The sequence below is a fragment of the Falco peregrinus genome, chromosome 4 (genome assembly GCF_023634155.1).
Source record: "Falco peregrinus isolate bFalPer1 chromosome 4, bFalPer1.pri, whole genome shotgun sequence".
Lineage (NCBI taxonomy): Eukaryota > Metazoa > Chordata > Aves > Falconiformes > Falconidae > Falco > Falco peregrinus.
In genome coordinates this window covers 120987756-120998719 of record NC_073724.1, presented here as the reverse complement: position 1 = coordinate 120998719, position 10964 = coordinate 120987756, and the positions used below count along the sequence as shown (strand labels likewise).

At 47.2% G+C, this 10964-nt stretch overlaps 1 protein-coding gene and 3 non-coding genes across 4 annotated transcripts; all 4 read left to right on the top strand.

The window, feature by feature from the left end:
- Positions 1-1460: 1460 nt before the first annotated feature.
- On the top strand, positions 1461-7962 carry RPS3 (ribosomal protein S3). The gene is made up of 7 exons (XM_005230430.3): positions 1461-1592; positions 2457-2587; positions 2839-2932; positions 4153-4247; positions 5109-5296; positions 6723-6919; positions 7894-7962. Exons 1-6 carry the CDS (start codon positions 1563-1565, stop codon positions 6914-6916), a joined length of 732 nt encoding a protein of 243 aa, XP_005230487.1. The 5' UTR covers positions 1461-1562; the 3' UTR covers positions 6917-6919; positions 7894-7962.
- On the top strand, positions 4616-4762 carry LOC114010201 (small nucleolar RNA SNORD15). Its single transcript, XR_003551549.2, has one exon. It is a non-coding gene; the product is annotated as a small nucleolar RNA SNORD15 (small nucleolar RNA).
- Positions 6218-6366, top strand: LOC114010203 (small nucleolar RNA SNORD15). The gene has a single exon (XR_003551551.1). It is a non-coding gene; the product is annotated as a small nucleolar RNA SNORD15 (small nucleolar RNA).
- LOC114010202 (small nucleolar RNA SNORD15) lies at positions 7128-7264 on the top strand. The gene has a single exon (XR_003551550.1). It is a non-coding gene; the product is annotated as a small nucleolar RNA SNORD15 (small nucleolar RNA).
- Positions 7963-10964: the final 3002 nt, after the last annotated feature.

Below are 10964 nucleotides of genomic sequence, written 5' to 3'. Positions count from 1 at the left end.
TTGGTAGATCTTGACCACATTTTATCTTTCCCAGGTTGAGTCCCAACCTGCACAGTTTACTTCACAGAGAGGTGCTCCCGAACTGGTCAGCTTCTCTGCTGCCCTGCTCTGCCCCTCTCCCAGGTCTCCTTCACACTTTTGGAGAAAGAGGACCAGATGTACCCAGTGGGCACACCACGGAGTTATTTACAGACCCATGAAATGATTGTCTCTTATTTCTTCTTTTTTTTTTTTTTTCTCTCCAATAATTCTAACATTTAATTTCTTCTTTTGTTGCACAGTTCCCTGCAGCATCCATGTAAGGAGCAAAGCTGTGCAATGCCCCTGCCTTCGCCCATGGTTGCTTCGTTTCTGTAAAGCCTCTGGCAAGGTTTTCCAAGAGAAGCCTTACAAAAAGCCAAGCAGCTTATCTCAACCTTTTTTGTCCTTATCCCTGTATCTTCTGGCTCCCTTCTGGGAGGTCTGCAAGGCAGGACTTCCCTTTGCTGACTCTTCCCAAAGAGACTATATTTACCCACTAGTGTCCAGGTATTTTCATGCATCACTTCCTCCCATTATTATTATTATTTCTAATCGAAATGTCACAACCAAACCCCTGTAATCCCCTAAAATCCCTAAATCATTCTAAAAAATCGCTGCTTTCCCCATTTTTGGCTACCACAGAAGTTTCAAGCGAGAATTTCAAGTGAGAGTTTCAAGCTGTTACTAATTTAACCCAGTGCCCACACTGTAGAGGTGATGATTGCATCATAGGAGAAAAAATAAACCCACAGAAGATCTGTCCTGGAACTGCAGCTGTCCTATTTACTGAATCATTTGTCTTTCAGCAAGGACCACAGCCCTGTTGCTCGAGATGCTGTACACACTGCAGGGAAGACCTGCAATACCTTTAGGTTTAGTTAGCTATTGTCTGTATCTACAGTTAACTATACATTGTTAACAGTTACTGTTAAAATTTGAATAAAGCAGCAAATTACTGGATACGGTATTCTCTGGCGGCGAAGATCCCTGATGTTTCCCTGGAAATAACCAAATAGCCTGTATGTGAATTTTCACACCTTTTTCCCGACGGGAGTTTCCTTCATTAGTGAATACCTTAAAAACCCCAAGGTTTAAATTACAGAAGCAACCTGTTAGAGAGGGGCTCTGCTGCTCCCCTCACCTCCTGCTAGCCCGCCGGCTGCGCTCCCCTCACACCGGGGCTGGCCGGCCGCAGTACTGTGAGGGAAGGGCCTCTTTCCCACCACAGCAAGGCTCCAGGTAGAAAATCGGGCTGAATTATCATGCTGCTAACTCCTGCACGCATTACATATCTCTTTCACCGCCTTTTTCAATGCCGGCTGTAGGCGTTCACAGCAGCCTGCCCGGGCACTGACAGCGGTACCAGCGGGAAGCCTCCCCAAGATGGCGGCGTGTCCGGGCACCGGAAGGACTACATATCCCATCGGCCCCCGTTCGCCAGACCACGTGATACCGCCGGCCCAATGGGACGCCACGGAAGGCAGATATAGCACGCCCTCAGGTGCTGGCGCCCTCCTTTCCGCCGGGCGGCGCGGCTCAAGATGGCGGTGCAGATCTCCAAGAAGCGCAAGGTGAGGGCGGCGGCCCGCCGAGCTGCGGCTGCGGGGCACTTCCATATCGGCGGCGTCACGCCAGGAGCGGCCCCGGGCCTCACCGGGGTGAAGCAGCGGCGAGGGGATGGCGGCGGATGCGGGAGGATGGCGGCGGATGCGGATCGGAGGCCCGGCGGGGAACATGGCGGCGGGAGGCCGGGGTGAGGGAGCGCGCGGAGCGGGAGGGAGCCGTGATTCCCCCCCGGGCCTGTGTGGGGCTTGCACGGGGCTCTGGGCTTGTGTGCACGGGGGAGACAGGTTGGGGTTGTGCGTGGGGGTGCGGAACGCTGCTGAAAGCTGCTGAACTTACTTAGGTTTTTTTTGTTTTTGGTGGGTTTTTTTTGTAGTAGTAGGAGGAGAAGTTTGGGTTTAGTGACTCCCCGCTTCTGGGGGGCGGCAGGGCTCTTGCCTGTCTGGGAGAGGGAGGGAGGCCTGGGGCCTGTGCCCTGTCACGGTGGAAGCTAGAGCCCTAGCAACAGGCCCTTGTGGGGCTGGTAAAGGCATTTGATCCCTGTATTTATTTTATGTAAACTCATACCCGAATCAGAGTACCACCGCGAGACGTAGCAGCGAGCTATGATTTCAGCCTTCAGCACGAAGTGTAGCTGTGGCGAGGTGTGGAGCAGGCAGTGGTGTAGGCTCCTGCTACAACGGAATTGTCTCTGGGAACTTAAAGGAGGATGCGTTTATTGCTCCCCACTGCTGCTTCCTCTTCGTGGGGGGAGAAACTGCTGGTCTGCGTGATGTTCCCAGGGATGAATTGCACCCAGACTCAAAATGTGAAAAACTTATGTTCAGGCTGCGCTCTTCAACAGAGCTTGACTTTGTCCGTTTGTTTTTTAGTTTGTTGCTGACGGTATCTTCAAAGCTGAGTTGAATGAGTTTCTGACTCGTGAACTGGCTGAAGATGGGTACTCTGGAGTAGAAGTGCGAGTCACTCCAACCAGGACTGAGATTATCATACTTGCCACCAGGTAACTGAGATGCTGCTGTTGACGAACTGTGCAAGGCTGTAAGGGAGGCTGATGGAGGCTGGAGCTTAGAGTGGTAGATAACATTATAAGGAACCTACTTGGGAAAGAGATCCTGAAGTGATCTTTAGTGATACAGCAGTGTTACAACCTTTGAACTAATTTAGATGTTCAGCCTGGAAGCATTTTGGGATGATTACAGGCCCGGACTTGGAGGCATTTTTCTCAGTCATACTGCACTTTTTTTCTTCCAGAACTCAGAATGTCCTGGGTGAGAAGGGGCGTCGCATCCGGGAGCTGACAGCTGTCGTGCAGAAGCGGTTTGGATTCCCTGAGGGAAGTGTTGAGGTAAAACTGTCTCGGTTAAAACAGTAGCAGGCAGGTTGTGCAGTTGGTTCTGTGCACTGTCTGGATGGTGTCAGCTGAAAGGCAGTTTGACTTGGAAGATAATTTGGGGCATGTTTTATCTATTCTTACAAAACTCTCTTGCACTGAAGTACAGAAAGCATTATTGTTTGTGGTATTTTGAAGTGCTGTTGCTTTGGCTGGTTTTCTCTGATTTCCCAGTAAGTAGGATGCAGACAAAACTTTTTAAACTTCTCTGTAAATATTTTGCAGAGGATGTTGCTTTCCCAATATTGAAGTGAGAAGCTCGTCTTAACAACGTAATGTTTGTTATTCATGTGTTAGCATTACCTTTATTGAATTCATGATGTTTCTGTCCTTACAGAGAAACTGTTCTGGTGCAAATATTTGAGATATTTGAATGTAATACTGTAATGAAATAAACAGTGAAGTGACACACCATTAATTTCCGATATTTTAATGTTTGGAACCTGGTGTCCTTACTAGTACTTCCCTGTCAAACAAATCAGGGGTGGGGGGGAATGTGTGATCTGGGGTGGTGCTCATAGTTACACTTGCTGGGCCAGTGTTGCTGGATCACATTACACAGTGAATTTTGCGGATGATCTCCAGCAAATGCTTAAACATCCTGAATGGCACAAGCCCTCACAAAGCACAGCATGATCTGTCAGCTCTAGGAATATAGTGTGCCTGATTTTGAATGTCAGCTTCTTCTGACATACCAGACTTTGGCCTCTTGGAGAGGTTAGATTTAATACTCTCCTAGCTCACTCTCCTAGCTTTCAAAAATCAAACCTATTATTAGGTTTGATTGTAATACTTAAGCAAACTGATGTAACTGATATTTTGCAGAAACCATGTCTTAAGTGAAGTTCTTGTGATGGTCTGGATACCTCTCTGCTGTGATACCTAATGTTTTGGGGCTGTTTGAAGCAGCAGCTCTTTGAGACTGTGCCATGGATGTGGCTTCTGACTTTCAGTGAAGTGTCATCAGTGTGTCTCAGCTCTGCCAGGAGACAGGCACCATATGTATTAAGGGTGTGTAGTGTACAAGGATGAAGCTTCTGCATGCAAATGTGGAAAGACTAGCTGAACTGAGTGTAGATAGTGGAGCATAGAGTAGTACAAAGCTCCAGTTCTGTGAAATTAAAACTATCTTGAAGTAGAGCCCTGTTTCTGAGTTTACTTCTTTTCCTTTGTAGCTCTATGCCGAGAAGGTGGCTACGAGAGGTCTGTGTGCAATTGCTCAGGCAGAGTCCCTACGGTACAAGCTGCTGGGAGGTTTAGCAGTGCGTCGGTGAGTAGAGCAAATTGAGTGTGATGGCATAGTGAAGAATTCAAATACTATTTCAGGAAAACTCCTTGCCAACCCATCTGTAGTTTGAAAATTTAACCTAGTAATGCTGCACTTAGAGAGGGCAGTTCGTATTTTTGACAGTTTGTACACAGTTGAAAGAGATATTTGCTAGATAATGTATGTTATGCGTAAAAGTTGAAGTCTTTAGAGTCTTAGATCAGATTACAAGTTGTCTGACTGGTGTGCATAAAGCTTGCATTCGTGGTTTTTTTTTTTGTGAATGAATAGGTGGAGGACTGAAACACTACTTCAGGCCTTCTTGCTGAGCTGTAGCTCATCAAGTGACAGTGACCTTGCTTCTCAGATCCCTTCTGTGATGATAAGATGACGAGTCAGAAGCGGGTGGCTCTTGTTGCAGTACCTCTGCAGCGCCATGTTCTGTGATGCTGTGGGTGGTTCTTCAGCAGGAGCATCCTCTCATCATTGAATGATTTAGAGGCATTTGTCTGAGAAGGGCTGAGGAGCTGCACTCCTGACATGGGTGTATTGGGCACCTTCAGCTGTGGAGCTGCTTTTGTGTCACAAAGAAGGTGTGCCTGTCACTGTTTCCACCACCTTACAAGGACCATAAGTCACAAGGGTTTTCTTAGGCTGGGTTTGACAGTGCTAAAACGGTGTGGAGATTTTTGCTGCTTTGAGTAACATAAACAGAGCTTTGGTTGCACGTGTGTGTGTTCAGAAGACTTTACAAACAAAAGTTCAAGTGTGATTGCCTGTGCTGAAATTGGGGTAAAATGCCTCTGTGGAACCATGTAGATTTGGCAGAGTGGGAGTAATGCTGTGCCTGCTCTCTTCTTGCAGAGCCTGCTATGGTGTCCTTCGCTTCATCATGGAAAGTGGTGCCAAGGGTTGTGAGGTGGTTGTGTCTGGCAAACTTAGAGGTCAGCGTGCCAAGTCCATGAAGTTTGTAGATGGCTTGATGATCCACAGTGGAGACCCTGTGAATTACTACGTTGACACAGCTGTGCGTCACGTCCTTCTCCGGCAAGGTGAGTGGCTGAGATGCAGACCCCTTTGCAGCTCTGTTGATTTCCTTCTCTGGGTTTTCAGAGTCCAAAGTTGGAAGTGTTCGAAGCCAGGCTGGATGGGGCTTTGAGCGGCCTGGTCTAGTGGAAGGTGCCCCTGCCCATGGCAGGGGGTTAGAACTAGGTGATCTTGAAGGTCACTTCCGACCCAAACCATTCTGTGATTCTAAGATCTCAACTCCTGGCATCCTGTGCCTGCAGGTTGGATGTTTCCTTCTGTCACCTGTGAGTGGTAACTCACATGATATTGATGCACCACGGATCCTGCAGAGTGGTTCAATTGTGCTGCTGCTAGTTGTTCTTACTGAAAATCTGTTATTTTCTTGGGCTTTTGCAACTAAGCTCTCACCGTGGAGTTTGCACGTTACATCTGAAGTAGAACTTTATTTGTATTTGTGTATGAGAATGGGCAGCGGAGAAGGAAGGGGCCTTCAGCAGACGACAGGATTTTATGTAGTCATCCCAGGTCACCCACTTTTCTAGTGGTGGTGGCTGAATGTTTCCAGTTGAGAATGTTGACTAGATTTTCTAGATACTCTCACTTGTATCCTGTGGCCAGTTACAAAACAACTTGCAAATGAAACACACATTGACTTGAGTTGTAAGAGCTGTTGGCAGTTTGGATTCTGGCTTTCTTGGCTCTTAGGGGTAGGCAGGCAGAACACAGGTGTTACAAGACCCATGAAAAAGCAAGTGTCAGACAGTTTTCCCCCATAGCTGCGCCCTGGCAAGTCTTCCCAGCTAAACCAGCCAAGCCTGCTTACGCTTATCCTTCCTTCTGGTAAAACACAAATGCCTTGCCCATCTTCACTGGCTTTGGGTTACTTAATTACAGAACACCTGATGTGGGGATACTAGCATAGACAAAGCTATTTTTCACGTTCCCTTTGGTGATCATGCGATGACAAGTCAGAAAGGATGTCCTTGTGTCATTGCAGCCTGTTCAGTGCCATGTTCTGTGGTGCTGTGCTAAGGCTGTCCTGGGCAGGATGTCCTACTCATTGGATGATTTGGAGGCATTTGTCTTGAGAAGGGATGCAAAAAAACCAGTGCAATTTCCCAGGAAAGTGAGCTGGGCTACCCCAGGAAGGACAGGGTTTAAAACCAGGGATAGCATGACTTCAGAGTTAGCATGTTTTCATCGTAGTCCCAGGCTGTGCTTAGCAAAGGCAATGAATTGGATAAATGTAAACATGCTGATGTAAATTCACAGTAATTAGATTTTTAAGCTGTAACAAGTTTGTGTTGATCAGCTTGCATCTTCAGTGTTGTCAGGAGATGTTTTTGGTGTAGGTAGCATATTTTGCAACGTTGGGGCTTGTCCCTAGTGAATGTGTGGCTGATACTTTGTGTTGAATGAGCGTGTCTGTTTTCCTGTTGCTCTTCACAGGAGTACTGGGCATCAAAGTAAAGATTATGTTGCCCTGGGACCCAAGTGGAAAGATTGGCCCCAAAAAGCCTCTGCCAGACCATGTCAGCATTGTGGAACCCAAAGAAGAGATCTTGCCCACCACCCCCATTTCAGAGCAGAAAGGTGGCAAACCAGAACAGCCAGCTATGCCTCAGCCAGTTCCCACTGCGTGAGGGGTAAGTGCCTGAAGCAGTGGGAGGTGGGTTTGGTGAGGATCCATGTGGGGAAGATGTCTGTCACCAAAAAAGCTGTCACGTAACTGGGGTACTGGGAAGAAAAGCTGCTGTGCTGCACCAAGTGCAGTGGTCAGCAGGATTGGATTGAGTGTTGCCGTGGGCGAAGGGGGCATCTGCAAAGGCATGCCACAAACCACCTAAGCACACCCTTCAGTGAAGATGAGATGACGAGTCTGAAAGGGAATATCCTTGTCCAAGTGCCCGGTTTCATGTTGTGTTCTGCAGCATGGATTTGGGGACCTTGGGTCACAATTTGAGTGACTTAGAGGCATTTGTCTGAGAAGGGTTCAGTGCCTGTGATGTTTTCACATTGTGCCACCTGCTGCCAGTGAATTGTCTCTGAGACAGGGTGTATATTTCTTAGATACTCCCCCCTCCATGGGATCTGGTTTGGGATAGACTTAGAAGCTGGTAATGTTCAGTACAACATGTAGGCTAGTTTTGTAAGTAAATAATCAAGGTTTGAAATCCTGTCTCCCTGAATGAGTAGCTTCTAAAGACAGAAATTGATAGCTTGAAATTGCCTGAGACCTGCTTGGGGTTGTTCCCAGTGAAAATGTGCAACTTGCTGCTTCTGAAAGTTTTGCTCGCTTTCTCTTGAGAGCAGCAGGAGGCACAGGGCCTAAGGCCTCTTCCAGAAAGCCGCCTTTGCCACTAGTGAAAACCGGGCTGTGATGGTCTCTGACTGAAGCTAGCCCTGCGTGAACTGGGGAGGGTTCAGGGTGTTTGCAGAGCTACGGTGAAACAAGGGAATCTGACTAGCAAGGTCTGCTCCTGTTGGGGAAAGGGGGATCATTGGCTAAAATGCACCAAGTTAGAGGTGCCATTTAATTTGAAAACTTGAAACTTGTTTATTAGTGGTTATGGGAAATGGTTTGCCGCCATCTCACTTGGTATTTTGTTTTTTGTTGTAGGGTTTGTAACATCTGCAACCAGAAGCTTGACTGTCCTGAAAACATGTCTTAATAAAATCACAAAAGACAGTGTTTGTGGAGGTGCTTTTTTTTTGCAAGATGTATTCCAGGAAAGCCTTGTTCCCATCTTTGGTACGGAGTTGTGTAACCCTTTTGGAGTGAACTCACCAGATCCTGATCTAAGAGTGGGGAAGAATGCTGATTTCTAGGTAGAGCTGGAGCAGCGTTCTGGTGTTTAGGGGGTCATTAATAACACCCCATTAACTGGAGTAGTACTGGTAACTCTTCACTTACCAGTCCCTTTCTCTGAGGTTTCCAGAAGGGGAAAGCTTAGTAGTGTCCAAAGCAGTTGCAGTAATTGGTATCTTTCTGGCTTCAAGTGAAACACTACTACAGTGTACTAAATGCTTTTTTCACATCTGTGCATCTGTTTCCCTTGTCATCACTGAAAAGACATTCAGTATGTGACTTTCAGGGCTTTAGACCGTATAGGAAAGTTATAGCTCCTTTTAGGGTCAGGTGACCTTAGCTGGCGGAGACGTGGGGTGAGACAAACTTCTGAGTAGGTATTTAAACATTAGTTGGGGTGGGGGGAGTGTGCACTGTGGATTTCAAACCTTCTGTCCTAAGCTTTGGGATGGAAATACATTGAAGTGATTGGGGAGGAAACTTTACAGGGCTTGAGTAGACAGTCCATTAATGTGTCACTATTAACAACTGGCTTTAATGAGCTGTAAGACAACATGGGTAGATGTTGATAATAGATCACAAGGCTACTTAGACTATTGAACTGCATAGTCTGTAGGCAGAGGTGTGCTTTTACCTCTCTTCGGTTGCTCTATTAATTACTGTTGGCGCTGTTCTTCTCTGCTGCGGTCAGGCTAAAGCCCTGTGGCTGAAGCAGTCACACTGAGCATTTGGTTAAGTTTCAGGCAGAGAGTCTAGTTTTGTCAGCTCCTTTCCCAGTGTTTTTCAAAGTCCAGTGTAGTAATGGGAAGAGATTATAATTGATCATGTTGTGCCTAGGATCAAGGCTTTGTTTTGTTCAGATTTTGCAAAACTCAGAATCTGTTTGTTGCATTAACAAAAGTAGCACAATTCTGCGAAATAATTTCTTAGGAATAGCTTTTACATCCAGATTTCCATTTTCAGGAGGCTTCTCTGCAGGAGCTAGGCAGGCAGTTTACAAACCTAATTTCAAACAGACAGTGTCAAGAACTGGTCTGTCTGGCAGCATGTGTGGATGTGTGAGCCTCAGTCCTGTTCCCGGCTTCTCTGGCAGGCCTGGAAACCCAGCCTGGCAGGGTGCTGGCTGAGAAGCTGGTTAAGTCTGTCAGAAACAGATGTGCCTTCTTGGGGTGTCAGAGAATGAGTCTGATCTCAGGTTTCTGTGCCATCTTTCAGTGGAAAGCTTTAAAAAAAGTTGTATGTTAAGTGTTAGGGTGAATAATACATCAATTTTTTATTTATTTTGAAATAAAAATTTGAATTTGGAAAAGAATTCCAGGGGGAAAATGGTGACAGACCAGGTTTGCCATTTTATAGGAGCAGGAAATGCGTAAAAGCTGGAAGGCTTTAAGCAGTAGAAAAGTGACACGCAGTGCAAGGCCATGTGTGTTGTGTCTATAAATTCTTAAATGTCCTGGTATGCTAGGTGATGATCAGCTAGAAATTCCTCCTGCAGTCCTCTAGTGAGGGCTGACTTTCCTGGAGACTGCTGTTTCTTTCTGGTCTAAAGCTTTCCATCCCAGTCCATCAGCCTATTAATATCACAGTGCAGATCACTGGTAGAATCAAGAGATAATTAGTTGCTTGTCTGTAAGATCGAGGTGTGTGAGTAGTGTGTTTAAGACTCGTATTGCTGTACCTCTCTTGCTAGATCCATCATGTTGTGAGAAGTTGAGGACAACATCAAGGATTACCACTCTGGTGAGACCCCACCTGCAGTACTGCATCCAGCACTGGGGCATCCAGCTCTGGGGTCCCCAGCACAGCATACATGGCCCTGTCGGAGCGGGCCCAGAGGAGGCCACGGAGATGGTCAGAGGGCTGGAGCCCCTGTGCTATGGAGACAGGCTGGGAGAGCTGGGGCTGTGCAGCCTGGGGAGGAGAAGGCTCCGGGGAGACCTTATTGCAGCTGTTCAGTACTTAAAGGGGGCTTATAAGAGTTGAACAGACTTTTTAGTAGGGCCTGTTGCAACAGGGCAAGGGGGAATGGCTTTAAACTAAAGGAGGGAAGATTCAGACTAGGTGTAAGGAAGGAACTATTCACACTGAGTGGTGAGGCACTGGTACAAGTTGCCCAGAGCAGCTGTGGGTGCCCCATCCCTGGGAACGTTCAAGGCCAGATTGGGCAGGGCTGTGAGCAACCGTATGCAGTTGAAAATGTCCCTGGCTGTGGCAGGTGGGTTGGACTAGAACTTCAAAGGTCCCTTCAACCCAGACTATTCTGATTACCCCATAATGGTCAAAGTTTGCATGTGTGAGCTGAATACCTGTCTGGCGTGCATTGGTTGGAGTATACTACCACTATGAGCTGTTTGAAGAAGCTGCTAAAGTAGACTTAGAGGGAGCATTCAGTTCTCTGTGCCATGAGGGTGCTCTCTTCTCTGGGATGAAAACCATGAGCGTTTAAAGCTGCAAGATGAGCCTGGAGCGGGATAAACTCAGGAGCTCTGGAAAGCTTTTAAGTTGCTGTATTGACGTTTGGGGTTGGTGGTGTTCCTGGGCTACTGGGTGTTAGTGCTGGAGATGGCTTCTGTAATTTTGTGCAGTGAAACACTGATCCAGCAAGCACTGGGTGCTTTTTTAGTCCGTGAGGAGCTTCGTGTGGGTGTGTGTGCCTGCCCATCCCAGATGTGGCTGTTTTGGTATGGAAAGGGGAGATGACTGGCTTTTAGTTGCTTGTGGCTGTGTGACAGAAGGTTGCATGCTTGAATGGACGGCAAGTTAATCCCTTTCCAGCAGTGGAAGGACATGGGCCAGCAGGGTCTGATGCTGCTGGATTTTTCAGCTACGGAAGGCATCTTTAGCTGTATAGCCACAGTGATGGTGCAGGTTCTTTGCAGTTC

Coding starts and splice junctions, on each gene's coding strand:
- RPS3 (XM_005230430.3), top strand. CDS start 1,563: ATGGCGGTGCAGATCTCCAAGAAGCGCAAG. Junction 1,593..2,456: donor AGATCTCCAAGAAGCGCAAG/GTGAGGGCGGCG, acceptor TTTGTTTTTTAG/TTTGTTGCTGACGGTATCTT. Junction 4,248..5,108: donor GGAGGTTTAGCAGTGCGTCG/GTGAGTAGAGCA, acceptor CTCTTCTTGCAG/AGCCTGCTATGGTGTCCTTC.